Source organism: Micromys minutus, assembly GCF_963924665.1.
Source record: "Micromys minutus genome assembly, chromosome: 11".
NCBI classification, from domain to species: Eukaryota; Metazoa; Chordata; class Mammalia; order Rodentia; family Muridae; genus Micromys; species Micromys minutus.
In genome coordinates this window covers 42,791,690-42,806,464 of record NC_137980.1, presented here as the reverse complement: position 1 = coordinate 42,806,464, position 14,775 = coordinate 42,791,690, and the positions used below count along the sequence as shown (strand labels likewise).

The 14,775-nt window shown below is 49.0% G+C and overlaps 1 protein-coding gene across 3 annotated transcripts in view; it reads left to right on the top strand.

The window, feature by feature from the left end:
* Positions 1 to 14,775, top strand: part of SLC12A5 (solute carrier family 12 member 5) — a gene marked incomplete at both ends in the record, with an annotated part of 36,445 nt that overhangs the window by 13,615 nt on the left and 8,055 nt on the right. For all 3 annotated transcript variants that reach the window (XM_080925486.1, XM_080925485.1, XM_080925487.1), the window contains 13 exons: positions 299 to 445; positions 1,289 to 1,343; positions 1,843 to 1,973; positions 4,616 to 4,857; positions 5,521 to 5,732; positions 7,648 to 7,818; positions 8,052 to 8,150; positions 8,338 to 8,395; positions 11,489 to 11,663; positions 12,184 to 12,302; positions 12,608 to 12,706; positions 13,625 to 13,744; positions 14,061 to 14,165. In XM_080925486.1, the coding sequence (XP_080781612.1) occupies positions 299 to 445; positions 1,289 to 1,343; positions 1,843 to 1,973; positions 4,616 to 4,857; positions 5,521 to 5,732; positions 7,648 to 7,818; positions 8,052 to 8,150; positions 8,338 to 8,395; positions 11,489 to 11,663; positions 12,184 to 12,302; positions 12,608 to 12,706; positions 13,625 to 13,744; positions 14,061 to 14,165 (1,733 nt within the window). The remainder of the gene's footprint in view (positions 1 to 298; positions 446 to 1,288; positions 1,344 to 1,842; positions 1,974 to 4,615; positions 4,858 to 5,520; positions 5,733 to 7,647; positions 7,819 to 8,051; positions 8,151 to 8,337; positions 8,396 to 11,488; positions 11,664 to 12,183; positions 12,303 to 12,607; positions 12,707 to 13,624; positions 13,745 to 14,060; positions 14,166 to 14,775) is intronic.

The following is a 14,775-nucleotide window of genomic DNA, read 5'->3' as shown; positions in this document are numbered from 1 at the left end:
GGAGGAAAATGCATCTGGATGGAGGGGTGAATGATGGAGAAGCAGGAGAGGGGGTGACTGTACGGGAAGAGGAAGGATGTAAGAGGAGACAAGGCACCCTGAAGGATGCATGAAGGAGGTGAAGGGAGGGGTACTGGAGGTTGGTAGAGAGTAGGGAAAGGGTGTGAGAACCTGGGGGAAGAGTGAAGGGAGGGGAGCTGCAAGAGAGGAGAGGCAGGGAAGGAACAAGGAGAAGGCGTGGGTTAGGTAGTTGGTAATGAGCGGGCAGGGCAGGGACTGATGCTGGCCTCTTTGGCAGGCTCCACGCATGGGCACCTTCATGGGCGTGTACCTCCCGTGCCTGCAGAACATCTTTGGTGTCATCCTCTTTCTGCGGCTCACTTGGGTGGTGGGCATTGCGGGCATCATGGAGTCTTTCTGCATGGTCTTCATGTGCTGCTCCTGTGTGAGTGACCCTCTCCCTCTGCCCGGGGAAGGCAGCTGGGGTTTGGCTGAGGCCTGGGGGTGGGTGGGTGGGTGGGTGGGTGGGAGGTAGGGAAGCATGAGACCTGAGCTTTTTATAGGAGTCACTGAGTTTTGAGAGAAAATTAGGTCTGACTGGTCCTTCCTGAATCTCATAGGCTTCCCTCTGATGACTGTCAATCGGGTTTCACCTGGATCTGCGTGTGTGTGTGTGTATATGCGTGTGATCACACAAGTACTGCCGATCCATTGGTGAAAGTGATACATGCAGAGGAGAAAACAAAATTCAAGTTAACTGCACGAGCTAACATTTTGAAAGTCCCTACTCACAAGAAATGAGATTATGTCTCACAGATAACTTTCCAATTAGATTCTCCTAACCCATACATATTAAAGCAAAAATCCAATATCTGTTGAACACCAAACTTGAGTGAAAGACTCTTGAGTCTTCACACATAACCTTGGGACCACTCTGTGTGTGAAGATGTCAGCGCCGGAGCGATTGTTTTCGTTCTGAGGCTTGAGAAGTGAACTGTGTTTTCTTGGGTCATAAGATACCCAGCGGCCAAACTGTGGTTACCAGGGTTCTCTGACACTAGAGCTCCTCCTATTTGCACTGGGAAATAGGAGGCTTTTTTTTTTTTTTTTTTTTTTTTTTTTTTAAAGAAGGGATTGGCATGAATAGAAATTGGAACAGACCCAGAGAGAAGCTCAGGAGAGGAGAGCCTGTGGGTTTGGCTGGTGGCTGTAGGGTATGTTGGCTTGGCCACCAGCCAGACCACTGCTGCCCCCAGCAGCCACCACTCTGATGGTCTCTTTCCCACAGACGATGCTCACAGCCATTTCCATGAGCGCCATTGCAACCAATGGTGTTGTGCCTGGTATGTGACTGGGCCCTTTGCAGAGTGGGGGAGGGCCAGAGGCCTAATGATTGGCAGGGGATGGGGTGGGGGTGGGGAGAGCAGAGGGCCAGGCTTTGTGGGTCACCGTGACCTAAGACCCAAGACAGTATTGCAGACCAAGAGTGGGGCTATGGTTGTTCGTGGGGTGTAAGGAGTGAGCCACTGGGGTTAGGGAAGGAGGCAGATGCTGGTGTTGGGTAGGGTAATGGCTATTCTCTCCCCCACTCAAGCTGAGACCCTTTTTTCAACCATCCTACTTTCTGAGCCATGACCTCTTTACAGGAGTAATTAGCAACATGGTAATAATTAATGCAGCAAACTCCATGCAGAGTGGTTGGCTGGGTCTACCATAGACTCCTTTCTGGGGCTGCAGCCCAAGGTCTAGAGAAACCTTCTTCTGTCCTCTGTCCCTGATCCCTGATCACTGCAGAGCTGCCCCGGGCCCTCTGACCTCACTGACGCTAGGTTTTCTCTGCAGCTGGTGGCTCCTACTACATGATCTCCAGGTCTCTGGGCCCAGAGTTCGGGGGCGCCGTGGGGCTCTGCTTCTACCTGGGCACTACCTTTGCTGGGGCTATGTACATCCTGGGCACCATCGAGATCCTGCTGGTGAGAGGGGAAGAGGAGGAGGTGTGGGGATCCAGGCTGTCAGCCACTTAAACAGCGTCCCCTGGACACCTGCCCTAGGCCAAGCCACTGCTTAAGGCCAAAGAGAAGTCGGATGTGGTCTGTCTCGAAAGAGTTCCCAGTCTGGTTGGGGAGACAAGATACGATAATTATGTAACACAAACAGCTGTGGTTTATCAGGCACCCACTGAGTTCTCAGCATAGCTCCAAGTGCTTTACAGTCATTATCTCGAATCCTTAGAGGTTTAAGTATTATGATGGCATTTTTACAAATGACAAGTTCCAAAAGGCAGATAAAGCTAGCTCAAGGTCACCCATGCTGGCAAAGGTGGATTTGCAAGCGCTAAAATAACAGCTGCAAATAACGCAGCCCGAAGCATTCTAGGGACTGTGCAAAGCACTCTTCGGATATTAGTTGCAGAGTCCTAATGGATGGTTCTTAGATCGCAAAAGAACCACGAGGGACCCATGTAGAGAGATCTGTTAGGAGTAGTGTCTGCTTGTGGGGGGTGGGGAGGGTTTGTGACTAGGTGTCTGTGTTGTTAGAAGGCCTCCTGTTCTTTCTGTTTGGGTGGCTGTGCATGAGGTTTAAGTAACTTAGTTGGAAGACCTCTTGCCTAGCATGCTTGGAGCCTTGGCTTTGCTTCTCAGCACCATATAAACTCTCTATACTTGGAAGGTGGAGGCAGGAGGATAAGTTTGAGATTGTTGTCAGCTACATAGTGAGTCTAAAGCCTGTCAGGGCTACAAGAGACCCCATCCCAAATGAAAAGAAAAGAGAAGAAGGCATAGAGTTAACATTTTTCAACTCCCTTGCCCTCTGCAAGTCCTAAGTTTTTCAGGCTATTGGGTTTTGTTTGTTTGTTTCTCTCCCCGCCTTCCCATGAACCTTTCATGCATTAGAATACACCCATTTTACAGATGAAGGGGGTAAGGTCAGAGAGTCTCAGGAACTGCATCCCTCTGGCTTTCACGGTCTGTGCTTGTCAATGGTTTCCCATGGTATTGGGAAGCCAGAACTAAAGGAGCAGAGCTTTTGGTGTGGGGGTAGGAGAGAAGAACTCAGAGACAGTGGTGCATAAGTGGGTGTTCTGGCGAGAGCATCATTGTAGACCTCTGTGACATAAGGCATTTCCAAATGCACTATCAGTTTTCCCATTGCCTGTCACTGGAACAATATCAGAGTAAAAGATAAAACTGATCCAGTGGCAATCAGAAGCATTTTAGTATCTGTAGCTCACACGTCTGTCTTTCTGTTTGAAAAATTTCTGCATTTGTAAAATATAACTCCACCTATAAATATTTTCTTAAGAACCCACACACTCCATTTATTTATAAATAAAAAGTAACTTATACAAATATAAGCATTTTAAGTTTATGTAGACATTTTAGAAAATAGGAATATGTAAAGTCACATTTTAAAAGCTTCTTTTCTTTCTTTTTCTTTTTTTTTTTTTCTTTTTTTTTCTTTTTGGAGGCAGGGTTTTTCTGTGTAGCCCTGGCTCTCCTGTAACTCATTCTATAGACCAGGATAGTCTCAAACTCAGAGATCCATCTGCCTCTGCCTCCCGAGTGCTGGAATTAAAAGTGCACCACCACACCCAGCTTTTTGTTGTTGTTTTTTAAATTTATTTATTCTATGTATTTGAGTACACTGTAGCTGTCAGACACACCAGAAGAGAGAGGACATTGGATCCCATTACAGATGGTTGTGAGCTACTATGTGGTTGCTGGGAATTGAACTTAGGACCTTTGGAACAGCAGTCAGTGCTCTTAACTGTTAAGCCATCTCTCCACCCTGCTTTTTGCTTTTTTAAAGATGGGGTCTCTTTATAGTCCAGGCTTGTTTGGTACTGGTGATCCTCCTGCCTCAGCCTCCTGAGTGCTCAGATTACACACATGTCTAGTACCAGTGATATTTGGACATCCTACAAAGACACCCACAATCCTACTCACACAAATGAGTAAATATTTCCACGTGTGTAAATCTACAGAAATGATCATAAGATATGTGCTTTTTTTTTTTTTTTTAACTTGAGCTCATTTACCCAATACACTACAGATAATTTTTAAACTCGTGAGTGAGGTCTTGCTGTGTAGCTTAGGCTGGTTTCAAATTCTCCTGCCTCAGGCTTCCACTATAGGTCTGTAGAGCTGTGCCTGCCATGGACAGGTTTTGAATCAGTCCATTTAAATTCATGCCTTTCCTGGTTTGATACCAGGGATGGAACCCAGGGTCTTAAATGTACTTTCCATCACCGAACCATCCCAAAGTACTGTGCCATCTTTTAAAGCAGCTCTGTGTTTAGCTAGAGTCATAAGGATTTATTTACCTCTCCTCTAGGAATGGACGCCTATTTTTCTACCTTTGCATCACAAATAATAAAAGTAGTAACTGTAATTAATAGTTATAGTACATAATGTCAGTGAAGAACCTTTCCCGGCATCTTTGAGCGGCACTTTCACGGACTGCATCATAGATCTTGTAAGAGAGCCCACTGCATCTTTAGCCAGGGACCTGTTAATGGATGCCATTTCCCACTTTGGAGACCATTTCCCTGGGGTGAGTCTTGGTTGGCTTTTCCTGGGTCGTCTGTCTAACGTCCTTTGCCCCTTTTCTACAGGCTTACCTGTTCCCGGCGATGGCCATCTTCAAAGCAGAAGATGCCAGCGGGGAGGCAGCTGCCATGTTGAACAATATGCGGGTGTATGGCACCTGTGTGCTCACCTGCATGGCCACCGTAGTCTTTGTGGGTGTCAAGTATGTCAATAAGTTCGCCCTGGTCTTCCTGGGTTGCGTCATCCTCTCCATCCTGGCCATCTATGCAGGGGTCATCAAGTCTGCCTTCGACCCACCCAATTTCCCGTGAGTGCTGTCTTTCTGAGTCTGCAGTATTGTGGCCCTCACTGGTCCAGCTCAGGCTGGCATAGGAGAGCCTCTGCCTTCTCTTCACCTCTCAGAACTAGAGTTGGTGGATTGAGAGCAAACATCCCCCAGAAGGGTGAACGTTTTCTGTTGAGGGGAGCTTATTCAGGGTGGGATAACATTTTTGGAGGTGGAAGGAAGTTCTCTTGAGTGTCTCAACTGCTTGCTGGGGGAGGACTTAGGCTTCTAAAGGAGTATGCTCTGTGTGGTAGGGAGCCTTCTGGAAGGGCCAATCTTTTGGAATAGACAGTCTTGGTCTCTAACACATTCGCAAGGCTGGGAAAGAACCCAGAAGAGGCAGAGCCCAGGGTTCAGGTCCCATTTGGTTCCTCCTGTAGTATGGAGTCCCTTTTATCTCCGTAGCCAAGAGGACAGACACCGAGGCTGCTGTCCGCGGTGCTGAACAGCATACTCGCTCTCCATCTGCATGCTAGAATTACTTGGGGACCTGTAGAGAAACTCTGATGGCTATGGCCTAGACAGACTCAGAATCTCTGGATGTGGGACCCTGAAATCTGTATCTTTAAAGCTCTCAGTGGCTCTCCTGTGAAACCAGGGAGAGGTCTTGTTCATCCCAGCCTCCTTTCTCTCTTCTCTCCCTAGGATCTGCCTCCTGGGGAACCGCACGCTGTCTCGCCATGGCTTTGATGTCTGTGCCAAGCTGGCTTGGGAAGGAAATGAGACAGTGACCACACGGCTCTGGGGCCTTTTCTGTTCCTCCCGCCTTCTCAATGCCACCTGTGATGAGTACTTCACCCGAAACAATGTCACAGAGATCCAGGGCATTCCTGGTGCTGCAAGTGGCCTCATCAAAGGTCTGAGGGAAAGGGGCTGGTGTTATCTAGGGAGTGCTGCGGGGATCATAGGTTCAGGTCAGGATCATGGTCAGGATTAGGGGTATCCCTTGGGGTTCAGTTCAATTAAGTCAGCTTTAATTGAACATCTTGTACAGGCTATGTTTTGTCTTAAAAACTATGGAGAGGTAGAGGCAAAAGTGTGGAATTCACTTCACTGTTATTAAGAGAGAAAGCCTGTGTAATAAGTATTCTCTACCCACGAAGTACTCAACACTGTGCTAACACACTGGGCCCATGGTGCACACAAGTCTCAGTGCTTGGCCTTGGGGATTTTAGTGACAGATAGTGTGCTACTAAATAAACTACGATCCATATAGATGTGTATTCAGTGACCAGAGAGCTATGAGGACACAGCATCTGTATTTATCAGGTGACAAAAACAGGGCTTCCCACACTTGCCATAACTCGTCAGTTATGTAGGGGAATAAGGGGATTACAAAGAAAAAACAGCCTGCCTAATGTGTGTGACCACAAGATTCATAGCATGTCCTCTGACCTCAAATCATCCAGTGTGGCAGGCCCCAGAAGCCATGCTGAGGAGTTATATCCTGAAGGCAATGTGGGTGCAGGAGAGGCAGTGGGGTGCAGGAGAGGCAGTGGGGTACAGGAGGAGGTCAGTGTTTTGCGTTTGGAACAGAGATGACTGGACTGAGAGTCAGTAATGGTGAAAGTGGGAATGGGGTAGGGGCTCGGCTAGAGCTGCTCTTCTGCCCTGGAGGCGTTTGATCATGTCTGGACACACATACAAATAAACACACTCTTCTTTTCTTTTGCTTGTGTATATGTATGTGTGTACACGCATGTCACATGTACACCTGGAGGTCATAAGACAACTTGCTGGGATCTGTTCTCTCCTACCATGTGGGTTTTTGTGGTTGAACCCAGATTATCAGGCTTGGCAGCAAGTTGAGCTTTACTCACTGAGCCGTCTTGCTGGTCCCTGGAGATATTTTGGTCATCAAAACTAGGGGCATTGACAGAGCAGTGATGGCTCATGCCTTTAATCTCAGCACTCTTCAGGTAGAGGAAGGCAGATCTCTTTGTGGCCAGCCTGGACTACAGAATGAGTTCCAGGACAGCCAAGGATACATAGGGAAACCCCATCTCAAAAAAACAAAAACCAAAAAAAAAAAAAAAAAAAGCTAACAAAAAAACCAGAGGAGTTGGATAGATGTCTCAGAGATTAAGACAATTTGCTGCCTTCTGGTCTCTACAGGCACCAGGCACACATGCAGAGCGTAGACGTGCACACAGACAAAACACCCATGCCCACAGAAGATGAGACAAACCGAGGGATGCTTCTAATGCTTAGTGTGTGGACCCCAGGCTTCTGCCTAACACCCTATAGTGCTGTCCGATGGTTCTCCAGAGCAGTCACTTATGCTACCCACCACTGGTGCACGGTGGTGGAGCCCGGGGATGGGAAGAAGAGACGTGTTAGTGAGTGGTCACAGACAGAAGTCGGGAAGCTTCGGAGCAGAAAAGGGAACAAACAGACGGAGCTGAGAGTGATACCAGGGTGTTTGAATTGATTAATGCCAGTGCCATTATCAAGATGAGAGATGCAAGAGCCATCTGGGGCTTGAGAGCCGATTAGGTCACCTGGGGACATGTGGAAGATAGTCTTATAGATGATCCTCTGTGTCTGTCCCACTAGATTGGACGCTGTAAGGGCAGAGGCTCAGTCCCATTCAGCTTTGAAATTTGTGTTCACACCCTGGTGCAAAGCAGGAGCTTGGGAAATGGCGGGGTGTCTAAGGCCAGGGGCAGGAGTGAGGGTTGGATGGTCTGATTTTCTGCTCCCCACTCCTCCTGGTCCGAGCTCTGGTCTCCAGCTTCTGGTCGTCTCCCTGAGTACCTCGTCTTCCTACAGAGAACCTGTGGAGTTCCTACCTGACCAAAGGGGTGATTGTCGAGAGGCGTGGGATGCCCTCCGTGGGCCTAGCAGATGGTACCCCCATTGACATGGACCACCCCTATGTCTTCAGTGATATGACCTCCTACTTCACCCTGCTTGTTGGCATCTACTTCCCCTCAGTCACAGGTGAATGGGAGCTTAGAGAGAGAGAGGCCTCTGCCTGGGGGTAGGTGGAAGGGAGAGAGTCAGAGCCAAGACTAGTGGTTCTTAGTTTGATAACCCTGCCACCTAAGCAGGAAATGATCAGTCAGGTGAAGGAACCTCAAAAGAGGTAGCACATGAGTCGGCATGGCAGGGTGAGGCACTGGGCCTTTCCCCAGTGGCCCTGGGTACTATCTGAACTGCTCTCCTGCCTACAGGGATCATGGCTGGCTCAAACCGGTCTGGAGACCTGAGGGATGCCCAGAAGTCTATTCCTACTGGAACTATCCTGGCCATTGCTACCACCTCTGCTGTCTGTATCCTACACTGCTGATCTGTGTCTACCGTGCGTGTGTGCTTGCATGTGTGAGCCATTGCAGGAGTGTGCATGTGTGTGTGCGTGCGTGCGTGCGATATTGCAGGAGGCACTGCAGATCTCTGGTGGTTCAGGATGGGGGTGGGGGCACCACCATGTTAAGGATTCTCCTTCACCTTCTGCCATAGATATCAGCTCGGTCGTTTTGTTCGGAGCCTGCATCGAGGGGGTTGTCCTACGGGACAAGTAAGGAAAGGAACTGGTTGTCCTGAGGGAGGGGGTGGGCTCAGGAGGAACTAGACCTGGGGGGGAAGGCTGGGACCTGAGCAAGGGGCCATGGGCTGGAGACCCCTCATTTTTCTCATTAAATATTTTCTCTTTCTTGCCACTGAAGCTCTAAAAAAGTCCCCTTAGAAAGATGTCACCTTTGGTTTGGGACAATGATACATTTATTTAAGATCTTTTTAAGATTCATCCATTCACCGAATACTCCTGTGCATTGTTTTCTATCTTGAAGGTATTGAGGGAAGCAACGAGTAAAACAGGTTTTGTTTTTGTTTTTGTTTTTGTTTTGTTCTGAAGGAGTCCCATGGGGGTAATGACCACACTTAGAAACATACTTAAATGCATAAAGAGAACCCAGGGCTACAGAGAGCACACAGGGGCGGGGCGGAGCCGCCACAGTGTGACGTGGTCAGACCATTTGCATACATTACTGCTGTCTTAGGGCAGTTTGGATTCTTTGTCTCCCTTCTTCAGAGACCTCCCATGAGATTGCCTGGGGTCCAGCAGTTCCTTCACTTCAGCTCTTTTGTCTAGCATCAGAAGGACTTCTGCAGAGGCTCCTTTGAAAAGGAGCTGGAAGGGTTTTTTGTTTTTTTTTTGTTTTGTTTTGTTTTGTTTTTTGTTGTTGTTGTCTGTTTTTTTTCTTTTAACATTGTAATTTGTTTGTCACTGACCACAGATCAAAAGCATTTGGCTAAAACTCAGCTAGTGTAGATTTTTCTTGGTCATTGTCTCCTAAACAATGCAGCATACATAACATCTGGGCCCAGAGCACTTCCAGTGTGTTCCGGGTTGTAAGTCACCAGATGTGAATCTGAGTTTTCGGAAGAGTGTATGCCTGCCAGGGGATACTGTGCCATCTACTGAAGAAGGAGCACCACGGAGCCTGGCATTTGGGGGGTAAGGGTAGTGGTCCCTGCCCCCTGTGGATACTGCTTCAGTCTTCCCACTTTTTTTTTTTTAATTTTATTTATTGTTGGGCTGTGGTGGCATACACCTTTAATCCCAGCACAGAACCAGGGAGATCTCTGTGAGTTTGAGGCCAGCCTGGTCTACAGAGTGAGTTCTAGGCTAGCCAGGGCCACATAAGAAAACCTGTCTCAAAAACCAATAAATAAATAAATAAATAAATAAATAAATAAATACATGCTTTATTGCTAAGCATGGTGGGGCATGCCTTTAATCCCGGCAGGAAGGCAGACCTCTGTGAGTTCAGTGCTATGTAGAGAGGCCCTGTCTCAACTAACCACACCCCCCAAATTTTATTTCTTTATTTATTATCAGTACATATGTATGTTGGAGGGCTGTGTGCATGTGTGTGCAGACACATGTGTGCCATGTACATATGGGGTGTCAGAAGACAACTTTCAAGAGCCGGTTCTCTCCCTCCACCATAGATTCTAGGGATTAAGCCCAGGTCTGAAAATTCCACATCTGTTATTTTAGAGTAGTTTGACCTCCATGCATCTCATTTAATCATGGACCTGTCATGAGACTGCCAAGGGTCCCGCAGGCCCTTGGTCTGCAGCTCTCCACCTGGTGTTGGAAGTGCCCCAGCAATGTCCCTATGAGCACACCTGGGGAACAGGACCTCTTAGCCACTGAGGCAGCAGTCCCCCTTCTCTCTCCCTTCTCTTCCTTTCCCTTCCCCTACTTACTTTCCTTTCTTTCACCCTTCAAAAAAATATTTGTCTTCATTGTATGTGTATGAGTGTTTACCTGCATGTATGATGTATGTCTGTGCACCACGTACATGCCTGGTGTTCATAGAGACCGAGAGTGAGTTGCTGCATCCTCTGGATCTGGGGTTACAGGAAGTTTGTGAGCCACCATGTGGGTGCTGGGAACTGAACCCAGGTCCTCTTAGCAGCCAGTGCTCCTAACAGATGCTTCATCCATTCTGCCCACCCCCCTTCTCTGGAAGTAGGGTCCTGCTCTGCTACCCAGGCTGCCCTGGGATTCCTGACTCAAAGGTTCTGCATCAGCCTCACAGGTGGCTGGCACTTTGGGTAGTTGCCACCACGTCCCTTCCATTTTGAGACAGTGCCATGAATGCAAAATTCTTTCCCTTGGTTTTGTTGTTTTTTATTCTTTTTCTTCACTCAGGGTTTCCCTGGGTAGCCTTGGCTGTCTTGGAACTCATTCTGTAGACCAGGCTGGCCTCGAACTCAGACCCACCTGCCTCTGCCTCCTGAGTGCTGGGATTAAAGGTGTGCACCACCATGCCTGGCCTTAATTTTCTTCTTCTTCTTTTTTAAACATTACTTTATTGTATAGATGTGCATGTATGTATGTATATGTATGTACATGCTCATGTTTGTGCCGTAGTACATGTGTGGAGGTCAGAAGACAACTTCTGGGAGTCAGTTCTCTAGTTAGTTTTGCCTTCTACCAAACGGGTGGGTCAGGGCATACAGCCAGGGTCCTTCCCTCCTAAGCCATCTTGCAGGCTCCTCCCCCCCTTTTAAAAATATTTTATTTATATGAGTACACTGTAGCTATCTTCAGACACACCAGAAGAGGGCATCAGATCTCATTACAGATGTTGTGAGCCACCATGTGGTTGCTGGGATTTGAACTCAGGACCTCTGGAAGATCAGTCAGCGCTCTAACCACTGAGCAATCTCTTTTGTTCTTAAACCACCAAACACACAATGAAACCAGAGCTTCCATTCCTCAAGTGGAGATGCTGCAGTCCTATAGAGCCCAAGGGACTAGCTCAAGACCATCATGTTAGCAACTGTTTATCAAAATCACCACCACACCATGTTCTGGGCACAGTTTTCACATTCTGTCTCCTGTTCTCTCTGTATTTGCATGAGGTAGGTTCGTGGAGATCCTCAGCTTATGGCAGAGGAGGGTTAGTGATGTGCTCAGGGTTACACAGTCAGGCAGTACTGAGGAGACTTGGCTTTGTCTCTCCTTTGACCCTTGTGAAGCCTAATCCTGTGGTCAGCACCCTGTTGGGCATGCCATCTGTCTGGGGTGACCTACTCTGAAATCCAGATGGCATTGTTCACCCAGTGTCTCTGTGCCCTTCCTGTCTCTTTCCAGGTTTGGGGAAGCTGTGAATGGCAACCTGGTGGTGGGCACCCTGGCCTGGCCTTCTCCCTGGGTCATTGTCATAGGCTCTTTCTTCTCTACCTGTGGGGCTGGACTACAGAGCCTCACAGGCGCCCCACGCCTGCTGCAGGCCATCTCCCGGGATGGCATAGTGCCCTTCCTGCAGGTCAGTGTGACAGAGCCATCCCATACGAAAGATCAGTCATCTGGGCCCCTGTCCAGGATACACTGAACCAGGGCATCACCATTCCTGAGCTCCCTCCTGTGCACTGCCCCAGAGCTACACTGAAAAAGAAGGGACTTTATTTGGACCCGTGATCAGTACCATCTATAAACACTGTCTGCTCCTAGGAGAAAAACAGACAGCTCTTCTCCATCCAAGGGGCCAGTCGGGGATTCAGAGAGAAAATGCTCTTTATCTCCCTTGTGGTCCTTAAGAAAAAAAGTCTATAGAGCATACAGACACAACTCTCCTGCCCCCCAGGAGCCTGGTTCCCTCTGGAGGTCACTTCAGTGTTACTGTATCAAGATGTCATTGAGGGTGGGTGGGGCAGAGAGAGCCTGCTGTTCCCTTGAGTTCCCTAGATGACACAGACCACAGCCATCTCTTCGTAGCCCCTTATTGGTTATAAGAGTCCTGTCTCTACTCCCCCAGTTCCCAAGGCTGATGGCTGTTCTGTTCCTAGGTCTTTGGCCATGGCAAAGCCAATGGGGAGCCAACCTGGGCGCTGCTGCTGACTGCCTGTATCTGTGAGATCGGCATCCTCATCGCCTCCCTGGATGAGGTCGCCCCTATCCTTTCCATGTGCGTACCAGGTCTGGACCCCACCTGTCGGTCTCATGAGGCTCTTCCTGCGTCTCCCCTACCCCCGACCTTAACAACCCCAAGAAGTTCCACTGTGGTCATAGAAGCCTGTCCTCTGCCGAGCAGGTTCACCTTCACACGCATCAGGGTGTGCTGTGAGGTCCAGCCTTTCCACATGACTTGACCCTCTCTCTTGTTTCCCTACCTCTCTCCCCTCAATGTCTGTCCTGTTCTCTCTTCCAGCCTTGGTTTCTCTTTCTGCGCCCCCACGCATCCATTTCACCTGAGGTCTTTTTGCATCACAGGTTTTTCCTGATGTGTTACATGTTTGTGAACTTGGCTTGTGCCGTGCAGACATTGCTGCGGACGCCCAACTGGAGGCCACGTTTTCGATACTACCACTGGTGGGTGCCCCTCCCCCTCTCCCTTCCCACAGAACCATGTCTTACCAATCCTTAGCCCCACTTCGGATCCAAGGTCATTGTCCTCTCCTCTCCAGCTTTTGTATCCAGTTAACTCTAGAAAGGTCATAGAGAGGGTCATCTGGTTACAAGCAGTAATGTGACAGAAAATAGCCTCAGTGACCTGCCTCATAATGCTCAACCTCTTCTTACAATGTGACATGAAGGTTAGAGCCCACCAGACTCAAATTCACAGGCTGACACTCCACTTGCTGGCTCCGGGAGCTTGGGCTGGTGATGGAGCCTCTTGGAGCCAGGTTTCCGGAGGTGGGCACAATATAGTCACACTCCCTCTTAGGTTACTAGGAAGCACATTGGCCCCAAATACAGGGAGGACTCAGTCCTTGAGGGGGCCACAGACCTCCTTGACATGTCACTCTGTGGCTTTCTTTTGTGATGAAAAGGACTCTGCACAAAAAAAAAAAAAAAAAAAAAAATCTGAGTTCATAACAGGTGACTAGCCCATGGATGGGCTGAAGGCTACATGACTTCAGTCTTAGGACCATTCTTGTGGCTGGCCTCCTTCTGGAAGGTCCTGTTTCCAGTGTGTCCATGGACCTCTGTCTCAGACACCACATGAACCCACGTACCTGAGGCTGACTGGCAGGCAGGGTCTAAGGGACAGAGTTGGGGCAGTGAGTGATTTGAGAGTTGGTAGGGGCATGTATCAGTGTTCTGTCTATGGCTACTTATTTAGAAAGCCCCATGCCTGCATGGTGCTCAGGGTGACAACAGGGTTGGAGTTAGGACTGTATGACCATGTCTTACCTAGGTCTTGCCTGCCACCCTACTATTGCAGTCTAAGCCAGTGCCACCATCAGCCCTGGCAGGGCTCAGGGCCAGCCTCTCTTTATTTTCCAGGACTCTCTCCTTCCTGGGCATGAGCCTCTGCCTGGCCCTCATGTTCATTTGCTCCTGGTATTATGCGCTGGTGGCTATGCTTATTGCCGGGCTCATCTATAAGTACATCGAGTACCGGGGGTAGGTGCCGGAAGACGCCAGAAAAGGTTGAGGGTGGGCAGGGTGAGGGATGAGTGGGTGGTGGTCTGGGGTTGAAATACAGGGATGGGGTGATGGTTGTATGGGCTAGATCTGGACATGAGGCCAAGGCTTGGGAACCAGAAGAGAGAATCTAGATTTAGGGGTGATTTCAAAGGGACGATTACGGCTTGACCAAATCAGGAAGCCAGAGTGGTGGGAGAAAGATGGCTGTGCCCTGGGACTGCCAGTTCTGTGAGATGTCTTTCTCTGCTGCTCCTGGTTTTCTGGACTCATGTGATCTCTTCCTGGTCCCCAGGGCAGAGAAGGAGTGGGGGGATGGAATCCGAGGCCTCTCTCTCAGTGCCGCTCGCTATGCTCTCTTGCGCCTGGAGGAAGGACCTCCACATACGAAGAACTGGAGGTAGGCAGTAAGGGGTACCTGAACTAAAGGGTTCAGTGTAGGGATGGCAAAGGAACAGGGACCAGATTTATCCCTGTGACTTTGTTTGGCTGAGTGATACCTCCCCCATCCTGACCCTGACCCCACCTCGCCTGATCCCTCCTTCTACAACACTGTGGTGAACTGAGATCCAGACATTTGTTCTCCAAATCTATTCACTGCAGCCGCCCGACCATGTGTTCGTCTATTTGATCATCCCATTCCTTGTGAAACTCACATTGCATGGCAAACTCCCTTCCTAGCTCTGGGTGTGCTGCCAGCTCCACAGATCTGCGAGGATGCGTGGAGAAGAGAGAGAGAGAGAGAGAGAGAGAGAGAGAGAGAGAGAGAGAGAGAGAGAGAGAGAGAGAGAGGTAGATAGATATCCTTTCTGTGGCATTAATCTCTACTTTGAGGGTAGGGTCTCCCAGGAGTCTCCAGGCCCTAGGGCTTCTAGGATCTTCCCCTTCTGCCTCTCAGGTAACATACTTTCTAAGTGGCTAGTGCACATACCCAGCTCAGCATCTGTCTCCCTGGTTCCATTAAGGGTCAGGCTGAAAATCTGAATTATAGGCATGCTACTAGCCTGGGG